This window comes from Colobus angolensis, unplaced genomic scaffold, assembly GCF_000951035.1.
Source record: "Colobus angolensis palliatus isolate OR3802 unplaced genomic scaffold, Cang.pa_1.0 Scaffold66, whole genome shotgun sequence".
NCBI classification, from domain to species: Eukaryota; Metazoa; Chordata; class Mammalia; order Primates; family Cercopithecidae; genus Colobus; species Colobus angolensis.
The window spans coordinates 3,473,745-3,485,981 of record NW_012120265.1 but is presented as its reverse complement, the minus strand read 5'-3'; the positions used below and the strand labels follow the sequence as shown (position 1 = coordinate 3,485,981).

General features: G+C 48.4%; 1 protein-coding gene across 1 annotated transcript in view; it reads right to left on the bottom strand.

The window, feature by feature from the left end:
- Positions 1–1,155: 1,155 nt before the first annotated feature.
- Positions 1,156–12,237, bottom strand: part of NCAN (neurocan) — a 41,595-nt gene continuing 30,513 nt past the window's right edge. The window contains exons 13-15 of the mRNA XM_011925867.1: positions 8,225–8,369; positions 4,485–4,667; positions 1,156–3,627 (exon numbers count right to left, since the gene is read on the bottom strand). Of these exons, the coding sequence (XP_011781257.1) occupies positions 3,482–3,627; positions 4,485–4,667; positions 8,225–8,369 (474 nt within the window). The 3' untranslated portion in view covers positions 1,156–3,481. The remainder of the gene's footprint in view (positions 3,628–4,484; positions 4,668–8,224; positions 8,370–12,237) is intronic.

Here is a 12,237-nt window from a genome sequence, read left to right as displayed (position 1 = left end):
TGATCCGCCCGTCTTGGCCTCCCAAAGTGCTGGGATTACAGGCTTGAGCCACCGCGCCCGGCCAGGCCCAGCCATCTTTTGTTACATTTGTTTATTCTCTTATATTTTTATGCCCTTCCTTGTGAATCTAGATGTTCTTGCAAAATGTGTATTATTTTATTGAGTCTATGTTGTAGTTTTAGAGCTGCTATTTCCTTTTTTGTAAACATTTTCTTTATATCTTTTGCCTGCTTGGCTACTGGATTTGTCTTTTTCCTGTTGATTTGTGTGAGCCCTTCATTTTTTTCTTTTTCTTTCTTTCTTTCTTTTTTTTTTTTTTTTTTTGAGACAAAGTCTCTGTTGCCAGACTAGAGTACAGTGGCAGGATCTCAGCTCACTGCAACTTCTGCCTCCTTGGTTCAAGTGATTCTCCTGCCTCAGCCTCCTGAGTAGCTGGGGCTACAGGTGCATGCCACCATGGCCAGCTAATTTTTGTTTTTGTTTTTGTTTTTGTTTTGAGACAGAGTCTTGCTCTGTCGCCCAGGCTGGAGTGCAGCAGCGCGATCTCGGCTCACTGCAAGTTCCACCTCCCGGGCTCACGCCATTCTCCTGCCTCAGCCTCCCGAGTTGCTGGGACCACAGGCGCCCACCACTATGCCCGGCTAAGTTTTTGTATTTTTAGCAGAGATGGGGTTTCACCGTGTTAACCAGGATGGTCTCGATCTCCTGACCTCGTGATCTGCCCGTCTCGGCCTCCCAAAGTGCTGAGATTACAGGCATTTTTAATAGAGACAGGGTTTCACCATGTTGGCCAAGATGGTCTCGATCTCTTGACCCTGTGATCCGCCCAGCTTGGCCTCCCAAGGTGCTGGGCGCATGAGCCACCGCGCCTGCTCCCTTCTGCAAGAGGACTTTTGCTTTTGCTCTTTCCTCTGAATGGAATGCCTTTCCTTTCTTTCCCTCCTCATCTAGTTAATGTGACTTCTCGTTTAGATTCTATTCCCCTCCTCTGGGAAGCCTTCTCTGACCACCCACTAAAGACCAAATCTTCTCTGTTCACCACTATCTCCCCAGCACCCAGTACAGTACCTGGATCACAATAGCTGCTCGGTAAATACTTGCTGAATGAATGAATGAATGAATGAATGAATGAATGATCAGGTGGTGACAGGCAGGTTGAACTGTTAAAAAATTTATTAAAATGTCCAAGAAGTACATTAATATCCACAGTGTCAGATACCACAGACCCACAGAACACTGCAGCTCACAGCAAAACCAGCAGGACCCAAAGCCATTCACACGCACACACACTCATGCGTGCCACGCACATGGCACACGCAGACACACACGCACATCCCAAAGGGAAAGATCAAAAGACAAACCACCCACTTTAGAAAAGACCAGAGCCCCCTCCCACCGTGGAGCTGAGGTGGGGGCAGGGCAAATGGCTGAGGGGCGCAAGGGCAGGCAGCATAAACCAAGACCCCCCAAAAAAATTGCATCCCCAGACCCCTGCATCCCCAGCCCCCCACAAACAAACGAAAATTTTTGTGTGACATGGATGACCAAAGATGTGTTATTATTATTATTATTTTAAACTAAGAAGAGTTATCAAAGTAAGAAGACAAACCTGTATCCCTGGGTTTTCTGAATAATAACCATAATAAGATAGATGTCTACAGGGAGGAAGATTGAAGACAAAGATAAGGGTTCAGTTTACACTTCTTAACCATTTCCTAAATGTGTATGAGGGTGCAATTATGTTTCAGTCTCCTCTCCAGAGTCCAGAGCAGGATTTGGGTCAGAGCCAAGACAGGAGTTGGCTCTGACTTCTGGATTTGGAGTAAGGATTTGGTGATGGAGATAAAGTATAAGGAGAGCCAGAGTAAGGATTTGGTCCAGGAAACAGGACCAAATCCTTACTCCAAATCCTTACTCCTGTCGTGGTTGTGACTTCAAGCCAGTACCTTTCCTTTATATCTGAGCCTCAGTTTCACTGTGTATAAAATGGGAAAGTAACAGTTTCTAAGTCAATGGGCTATTGAGAAAATTCAAGGAGATTATATGTAAATCCTTAGCGTGGTGTCTACTTCTTAGTTGTCAATGGTCATTATTACTTCCCAGAAGGAATTCAGGCTCAATTAACACATTTCTTTCTTTACTGAACCCCTAGGAGGTCCATGCATTTTCTTATTTTTCTTTCCTGAAGAGAGCCATTCTCCACGGTGTTTTTAACCCTAATCCACAGATTTTACCCAGACTGCTAAAAGTGGGTAACAGACATGGAGGAAAAGCTGTGGATCTTTCCTGCCAGAGATGAGGGAACTGGATCCTGGCCTCTGGTGTGGAGAGACCTTCCACAGGTTGCACATTTGGGGGAGGAAGACAAGGTGAGTTCTTTCCCACTTAAAAAATTAAAATCTACAAGAGAAAAATGTGTATGTGTGTGTGTTTCAGTTTTAACACTGAGCATCTCTCTACAATATGACCGCAGGTAGGTGTCACTACTTCAAGTTTTAAGTGTTTCCAGACCACCAGGCAATGGCCAGGGAAAAAGGTGGGGTGGGGCAGGGGTGGGACCCAGGGCAGGGGCACTACCAATGTCTGCTTGAGGACTGGGTATGGGCACTGGGCTAGAAAACTTGGCAGCACCTCCTTGGTCCAGGAAGGAGGTTCTTTGTCTCCCTGAGAGATGGAGGGGGAAGAAATCTGGGCTCATCTAGCCCTAAATATCCTCTCGTCTATTTGTGTGAAAGAGATTAATCACACATGCAGAACCACCAAATCTCAGCACTGGACTAGACCTGGAAGGGTTAGCAATATACTCTCCCTCCATCACCTACATATTGCTTCGATTATTCTCACTCCTAACTCTGAAGGCATGGAGGGAGGTTGACCTAAAAAGATTCCTAAAACGCAGTACATCGGATTTCCACACTATATGTGTTTATCCACCAAGACCAAAGACGGAGCTTGGGCTGAAGCCCAGGGTAAAGGGAGAGCTGTTGTCAAGTTCAAAAACAGTGTGCTTCTGTGTAGCCTTCTATTCCCAAAGCTAATGACCCTACGTCCAGGCTTCTTCCTGGATTTAGGAATTCAGCCAACATTGACTAAGTCTGAATTTCTGGTGTGAAAAGCAATTCCTTCATGTGAATGCAAACATACACTCATGCACCCTCATCAAGGCCTGCTTCAATCAGCCTGGCAAACAAGAGACCAGACCAATGAGCTTTGCTACTTGTGCTTCCCTCAGCTGGGAGACGCTCCCAGAGTTCAGCCAGACGAGAATGGACTTTTCAGACACCTGGCTCCACCTGCCAAGAGGATCTTGCGTATGTAAAAAAAGGGAAGAGGAGTTTTGTACAAAGGATAATGTGGGGGGGGATGTGGTTTGGGGTTTGGGGACTTCTGGACTCTCTTGTTTCTCTGGGTTCTGTCTCCCCAGGGGAAGGCTCCAGAGGAGGTGTGGGAAAGGTGTTGTGCTTTCTTTTTTTCTGGTTCTTCAGCAGAAATTTCCTTCATCCTTCTCCCAGTCCTCCGTTGGGTGTTTCTTGTGTTTTCTGCGCTCCTTGCGGGATTTGTGGTGGTGATGCTGGTGGTGGTGTTGGTGGTGGTGGTGGTGTCGCCGCATCCGATGTGAACGTCTGGCTGCAGGGAAGTGAGGGAGGACAGGGAAGGGACAAAAGGTGGTGAGAAGCAGGTGGCCTGATGCAGTGGGTCTCCTCAGGAGAGAAACTAGAGGAAAGCGGCCAGACATGTGGGCTCATCCCTGTCATCCCAGCACTTTGGGAGGCCAAAGTGGGAGGATCTCTTGAAGCCAGGAGTTTGAGACCAGCCTGGGCAACATAGCAAGACCCTGTCTCTACAAAAATCAAAAAATTAGCCAGGCATGGTGGCACATGTCTGTAGTCCCAGCTATTTGGGAGGCTGAGTTGGGAGGATCCCTTGAGCCTGGAAGGATGAGGCTACAGTGAGCTGTGATTGAGCCTTGCACTCCAGCCTGGGCAACAGAGTGAGACTCTGTTCCAAAAAAAAAAACCAGGCCGGGTGTGATGGCTCATGCCTGTAATCCCAGCACTTTGGGAGGCTGAGGCAGGCAGATCACCTGAAGTTAGGAGTTCGAGACCAGCCTGGCCAACATAGCGAAACCCTGTCTCTACTAAAAATACAAAAATTAGATGGGCATGGTGGTGAACACCTGTGATCCCAGCTACTCAGGAGGCTGAAACACAAGGATCTCTTGAACCTGGGAAGTTTCAGTGAGCTGAGATTGTGCCACTGCACTCCAGCCTGGGCAACAGAGCAAGACTCCATCTCAAACACACACACACACACACACACACACGAAGGAAACATCAGACAGGCCGGTAAGTTCTCACTTATCTGCAAGGCTGTATTATCAGGCAGACATTAAGCCAGATCAATGTGTGGAGTAATGGGATGTCTTAATTGGAAACTACAAATACCAAAAACCTATGTTGAGGTCTCTGGGAGAAGCTACTTACGTTTGGTGCAGACAATTTGGGGCCTGTCCCACTTGCCATTGCTCCGGCATCGAATGGTGGCCACATGGTGCTGGGCAAATCCTTCATTGCACTGGTACCTTACAGTGGCATGGACATTGTACTTGGCCTTGCGGGTACCGATGAGTGAGGCATTCTCCACTGCTGGAGGGGGACCACAGAGCACTGGGACAGAGGAATCTCCGGTGAGAGAGGTGCTCACATCTGGGCTAAGTTGTTGTTGTGTGAGACAGAGTTTTGTTCTGTCACCTAGGCTGGAGTGCAGTGACGCACTCTTGCCTCACTGCAACCTCCGCCTCTCTGGTTCAAGCGATTCTCCTGCCTCAGCCTTCCAAGTAGCTGGGATTACAGGCACCGGCCTGTAATCCACACCTGGCTAATTTTTGTATATATTTTTTCTTGTTTTCAGACAGGGTGTCACTCTGTCTCCCAGACTGGAGTGCAGTGGTGTGATCTCGGCTCACGGCAACCCCTGCCTCCCATACTCAAGTGATTCTCCTGCCTCAACCTCCCGAGGAGCTGGGATTACAGACATGCACCACCATGCCTGGTTAATTTTTGTATTTTTAGTAGAGACTCGGTTTCGTCATGTTGGCCAGGCTGGTCTTGAACTCCTGACCTCATATGATCTGCCCAGCTTGGCCTCCCAAAGTGCTGGGATAACAGGCGTGAGGCACTGTGCCTGGTTCTTGTTGTTTTTAAAAGAGGATCTTCCTCTGTCACCCAGGCTGGAGTTCAGTGGCACAATCACAGCTCACTGCAGCCTCAACCTCCCAGGCTCAAGGGATCCTCCCAACTCAGCCTCTCAAGTAGTTGAGACTACAGGTGCGCACCACCAAGCCTAGTTAATTTTTTCATTTTTTGTAAAGATGAGGTCCCACTATGTTGCCCAGGCTGGTTTTGAACCCAAGGGGTCAAGCAATCCTCCCTCCTCGGCCTCCCAAAGTGCTGGGATGACAGGCATGAGCCACCATGCCTGGTGGCCGTAAACTTGTTTTGAGTTTTATTGGAAATGATACCCGCCTCAGCACGTCAACAGGTCTTTGCCCAGTTCTGATCTCACAGGACTGGAAGTGACTGTGTCTGTCTGTCTCTTCTACCAAATCAGCAGCTCCTTAGGGACAGCAACCTCCTGGCACACCTCACTATCTAATTCTTAGATAGTGCACAATGGGAGTGAAGGAGACAGAAGGCAAGAATAATTATCTGAGCAAATAAAAGGTTGGGTGTGGCAGCTCACACCTGTAATGCCAGCACTTTGGGAGGCTGAGGAGGAAGGATTACTTCAGTCCGGGAGTTTGAGATCAGCCTGGGCAACACAGCAAGACCCTGTCTCTACAAAAAAATTTAAAAATAAGGTCTGGGTGCGGTGGCTCACACTTGTAATCCCAGCACTTTGGAAGGCCGAGGTGGGCAGATCACAAGGTCAGGAGATCGAGACAATCCTGGCTAATACGGTGAAACCCCAAAATACAAAAAATTAGCCAGGCGTGGTGGCGGGCGCCTGTAGTCCCAACTGCTGGGAGGCTAAGGCAGGAGAATGGCATGAACCTGGGAGGCGGAGCTTGCAGTGAGCCAAGATCACGCCACTGCACTCCAGCCTGGGCGACAGAGCAAGACTCCGTCTCATAAATAAATAAATAAATACATAAATAAATAAGCCAGGCATGGTGATGTGCACTCATAGTCCCAGCTACTGGTAAGACTGAGGTAGGAGGATTACTTGAGCCCTGGAGTTCAAGTGATCTGCAGTGAGCCGTGATAATGTCACTGTACTCCAGCCTGGGCAATGTCGCAAGACCCTGTTACAAAATTAAATACAAGCCGGGCGCAGTGGCTCAAGCCTGTAATCCCAGCACTTTGGGAGGCCGAGACAGGCGGATCACGAGGTCAGGAGATCAAGACCATCCTGGCTAACACGGTGAAACCCCGTCTCTACTAAAAATACAAATTAGCCGGGCGAGGTGGCCGGCGCCTGTGGTCCCAGCTACTCGGGAGGCTGAGCCAGGAGAATGGTGTGAACCCGGGAGGCGGAGGTTGCAGTGAGCTGAGATCCAGCCACTGCACTCCAGCCTGGGCGACAAAGCAAGACTCCATCTCAAAAAAAAAAAAAAAAAAAAAAATTAAATACATGAATAAATGGGGAGGGGGGAGGATGTGAAAATTGACAAAGAAATGGAAGCAAACACGAACAAAAGTATAAGAGAAAGGTGGACATACAAATGTATACAAATGATTTCTTTCATATATAAAGATCTCTTAAAAATCAGCAAGATCATCAAGTCAGTTCATAGGGAAAGAAATACATGCCAACAGCCTGTCAACATATAAACAGTTGGTTAGGCCAGGCATGGTGGCTCACACCTGTAACCCCAGAACTTTGGGAGGCTGAGGCGGGCAGACTACTTAAGGTGAGAAGTTTGAGACCAGCCTGGTCAACATGGTGAAACCCCATCTCCACTAAAAATTAAAAAAAAAAAATTAGCCAGGTATGGTGTGTGCTCGTAATCCCAGCTACTCGGGAGGCTGAGGCAGGAGAATCGCTTGAACCTGGGAGGTGGAGGTTGCAGTGAGCTGAGACTGTAACACTGCACTCCAGCTTGGATGACAGAGTGAGACTCCACCTCAAACAAACAAACAAAAAACAATTGGTTATTCTCATCCTTAAAGGCATGCAAACTAAGATAACAATGAGATACTATTTTTCCTCACTTAGATGAGCAAAGAACAAAAGTTTGAGAATGTGCAGAGTTGGCAAGGGTGGGAGGAAACAAGCACTCTCACATGCTGATGGAAAGTGAGAACTGGCTGGGCTGACATTTACCAACTTAAAAAGATGAAAGCCAGGTGTGGTGGCTCACGCTTGTAATCCCTGCCCTTTGGGAGGCCGAGGTGGGTGGATCACCTGAGGTCAGGAGTTCGAGACCACCCTGCCCAACATGGCAAAACCCCCGTCTCTACTAATAATATAAAAATCAGCTGGGCGTGGTGGCATACACCTGTAATACCAGCTTCTTGGGAGGCTGAGGCAGGAGAATCACTTGAACCTGGGAGGTGGAGGTTGAAGTGAGCTGAGATCACGCCACTGCACTCTAGCCTGGGCAACAAGAGTAAAACTGTCTCCAAAAACGTAAATAAATAAAAATAAAATAAGAATAAATTTAAATATATGTATATAACGCTATCCACCTCGGCCTCCCAAAGTGTTGGGATTATAGGTGTTAGCCACCCCGCATGGCCTATTTCCAGAACTTTTTCGTCACGACACACCAAAATTCTGTATCCATTGAGCACTAGTGACTCCCTCTTCTCCCGACCCCTATGCCCTGGCAAACACTAATCTACTTCCTCTATCTAAATTTGCCTACTCTGAATGCTTCACGAAAAAAAAAATGAATCAAGCCTGGGCACAATGGCTTATGGATATGATCTCAGTACTTTGAGAGGCTGAGGCAGGCAGATTACTTGAGCCCAGGAGTTTAAGACCAGCCTGGGCAACATGGCAAAACCCCATCTCTACAAAAAAATACAAAAATTATCTGGGCATGTTGGTGCATGCCTATAGTCCCAGCTACACGGGAGGCTGAAGCAGGAGGATCGCTTGAGCCCATGAGGTGGAGGCTGTGATGAGCCATGATTATGCCACTGCATTCCAGCCTGGGCAACAGAGAACCAGTGAGCAAAAGTGACAGAGAGGAAAAGGAGCAGGGGGCACCGCATACCTGTGCCCTTCTTGCAGACATAGGGTAGATTGTAGTTGCAGGGGACATCGTTCCAGCGCCCGCTTTCATGCGCCACCATCACCACACAGTCCTCGCCACCCGCAAAGAAATTGTCCGGCTGGTTCTCTCGCCAGTTCTCGAATTGCTGCAGGAATAGGGAGCAGGGAGTTGTTCAGGGGACCTCTGTTCCAGCCCAGGTTCTGGCACTTCCTCCTGTGGGACTCCCCTAGCCAGACCCCTCAAACTCACAGGGATTCAGTGTTCCCATCTCTACAATGGCCACTGTCCTGCCCATCCTGAGGGGGGCCACCACTGTCATCCAAGCCACCATTCCTGTGGCTCGGAGGCTGCATCATCCCCCTCCCTGGTCCTCCTGCCTCCCTGGGCGCCTGGCCGCACCCAGTTCATTTTCAACATGAATCAGTGTTAGATAAATGGTGGGACAAGGCCGGGCCTGGTGGCTCATGCCTGTAATCCCAGCACTTTGGGAGGCCACGGTAGGCAGATCACCTGAGGTCAGGAGTTCGAGACCTGCCTGGTCAATATGGTGAAACACTGTCGCCACTAAAAATTAAAAAAAAAATTAGCCATGTGTGGTGATGTGCGCCTGTAATCCCAGCAGGACAATTTCTTGAACCCGAGAGGCAGAGGTTGCAGTGAGCCAAGATTGTGCTATGGCACTCCAGCCTGGGCGACAAGACCGAGACTCCGCCTCAAAAAAAAAAAAAAAAAGATAGAAAAGATAAATGGTGGGACAAATGGTGATCTCAGCCCGAAGTCCAGGAGGACTTCCCTAAGGAGGCAATGTGAGAGTTAAAGAATCAAAGATAGTAAGGATTCAAGGCCGGGTACGGTGGCTCACGTCTGTAATCCCAGCACTTTGAGAGGCCAAGGGGGGCAGATCCCTTGAGGTCCGGAGTTCAGGACCACCTTGGACAACAAGGTGAAACCCTGTATCTAATAAAAATACAAAAATTAGTCAGGCATGATGGTGCGCGCCTGTAGTCCCAAGCTACTCAGGAGGCTGAAGCAGGAGAATCGCTTGAGCCTGGGAGGCAGAGGTTGCAGTGAGCTGGGTTGCACCACTGAACTCCAGCCTGGATGACAGAGTGAGACTCTGTCTCAAAAAAAAAAAAAAGTAGTAAGGGTTCGGACAGGGAACAGCATTCCTAGCAAAGGGAACCACCAGTGTGAAGGCTCAGAGTCAGGACTGAACTTGAACTTGTTCTGCTTGAGGAACAGACAAAGCCTAGTGAGGCTGGAGCTGTGTGATGGGGCTGGGGTATGCTCAGAGAGTGGAGAGGGACCAGATCTTGCATTAGAGGAAAGGAGGTGAATTTTTAGAAACTGTGGCAAAATATATATAGCACAAAATTCCTAAAAAAACATTTTTGTTTTGTTTTGTTTTGTTTTGAGACAGAGCCGAGGCGGGAGTGCAGTGGTGCGATCTTGCTCACTGCTACCTCCACCTCCCGGGTCCTGGTTCAAGTAATTCTCCTGCCCCAGCCTCCTGAGTAGCTGGGATTACAGGCATGCGCCACCATGCCCAGCTAATTTTTGTATTTTTAGTAGAGACGGGGTTTCACCATGTTGGCCAGGCTGGTCTTGAACTCCTGACCTCGCGATCCACACACCTTGGCCTCCCAAACTGCCGAAATTACAGGCTTGAGCCACCGCACCCAGCCAGTTTGAACCATTTTTACGTGTGCAGTTTATTTTTATTTTTATTTTTTTGAGACAGAGTCCGTATTACTCAGGCTGGAGTGCAGTGGTGCGACCTTGGCTCACTGCAATTTCTGCCTCCCAGGTTCAAGAGGCGGTGTGCAGTTTAATACATTAATTACATTCACAATGTTACATAACCATCACCATTATTTCCAGAACTTTTTTTTTGAGATGGAGTCTCTATCTGTCGCCCAGGCTGGAGTGCAGTGGTGTGATCTTGGCTCACTGCAACCTCCAGTTTCCGGGTTCAAGCAATTCTCCTGCCCCAGCCTCTGAGTAGCTGGGATTACACGTGCGCTCCACCACGCCCAGCTAATTTTTGTATTTTTAGTAGACACAGGGTTTCACCTGACCAATAGGTCAGGCTGGTCTTGAACTCCTGACCTTGTGATCCACCTACCTCGGCCTCCCAAAGTGTTGGGATTACAGGCGTGAGCCACCCCGTGTGGCCTATTTCCAGAACTTTTTCATCACGACACACCAAAATTCTGTCCCCATTGAGCACTAGTGACTACCCCTTCTCCTGACCCCTAGCCCCTGGCAAACACTAATCTACTTCCTATCTCTAAATTTGCCTACTCTGAATGCTTCATGAAAAAAAAAAAATCATAGAACAGCTGGTCTTTTATGCTTGGCTCATTCCATGTTTTGTTTATTATTTTATTTTATTTTATTTTGGAGCCCGAGTCTCGCTCTGTCTCAATTTTTGAATTTTTTGTAGAGATGGAGTTTCGCCATGTAGCCCAGGCTGGTCTCGAACTCCCAACTTTAGGTGATCCACTCGCCTTGGCCTCCCAAAGTGCTGGGATTACAGGCATGAGCCACCCACCGCACCCAGCCTGTTTTGTTTTGTTTTGTTTGAGACAGCGTCTTGCTCTGTCACCCAGGCTGGAGTGCAGTGGTGCAATCTTAGCTCACTGGAGCCTCGAACTCCTGGGCTCCAGCGATCCTCCTACTTTGGCCTCCCCAAAGTGCTAGGACTACAGGTGTGAGCCACCACACCCAGCCTCTTTTTCTTTTTTAGTATAAAATTTTTTTGTTTCGCCGGGCGCGGTGGCTCAAGCCTGTAATCCCAGCACTTTGGGAGGCCGAGGCGGGCGGATCACAAGGTCAGGAGAGCGAGACCATCCTGGCTAACACGGTGAAACCCCGTCTCCACTAAAAAATACAAAAAACTAGCCGGGCGAGGTAGCGGGCGCCTGTAGTCCCAGCTACTGGGGAGGCTGAGGCAGGAGAATGGCGTGAACCCGGGAGGCGGAGCTTGCAGTGAGCTGAGATCTGGCCACTGCACTCCAGCTTGGGCGACAGAGCGAGACTCCGTCTCAAAAAAAAAAAAAAATTTTTTTTTGTTTTGTTTTGTTTTTTAGAGATGGAGTCCTGCTCTGTTGCCCAGGCTGGAGTGCAGTGATGTGATCTCATCTCACTGCAACCTCTGCCTCCCGGGTTCAAGTGATTTTCCTGCCTCAGACTCCCAAGTAGCTGGGATTACAGGTGGGAGCCACCATGCCCAGCTAATTTTTGTATTTTTAGTAGAGATGGGGTTTTACCACGTTGGCCAGGCTGTTCTGGAACTCCTGACCTCAAGTGATCCGTCTGCCTCAGCCTTCCAAAGTGCTGGGATTACAGGCGTGAGCCACTGTGCCCGGCCTGTTTGTATAAATTTAAAGGGTACAAGCGCAATTTTATTACACGCATATGCATATAATAAAATATATATTGTCTACTGGCAAAGTCTTGGCTTTTAGTGTATCCATGACCCGAATAATGTACATTTTTCTACCAGTTTGAATCTGTGTTTTCAATTCTTGTGAGTATGTATCTAGGAGTAGAATTGCTGGGTCATATGGTAACTCTTATGTTTAACTTTTTATTTTTATTTTTATATTTTTAGAGACGGGGGTCTCACCGTGTTGCCCAGGCCGGATTCCAATTCCTAGGCTTAAGTGATCATCCCGCCTCAGCTTCCCGAGTAGCTGAGACTACAGGCGCGTACCACTGTACTCAGTTTCTATGTTTAACTGTGTGAGGAACAGCCAGATTTTTACACAGCGGGAGAAGCGGAATTTTTATCTTGAGAACAATGGAGAGTCTGGAAGGGCTTGAAGCAGGGAGGATGCTGAGCTAATATGTTTTTAGAGACAGGGTCTCGCTCTGTCACCCAGGCTGGAGTGCAGTGATGTGATCACAGATCACTGCAGCCTTGAACTCCTGGACTCAAGTGATCCTCCTCAGTCTCCCAAAGTGCTTGGGATTACAAGCATGGGCCACCAGCCTGGCCTAGAAATTAT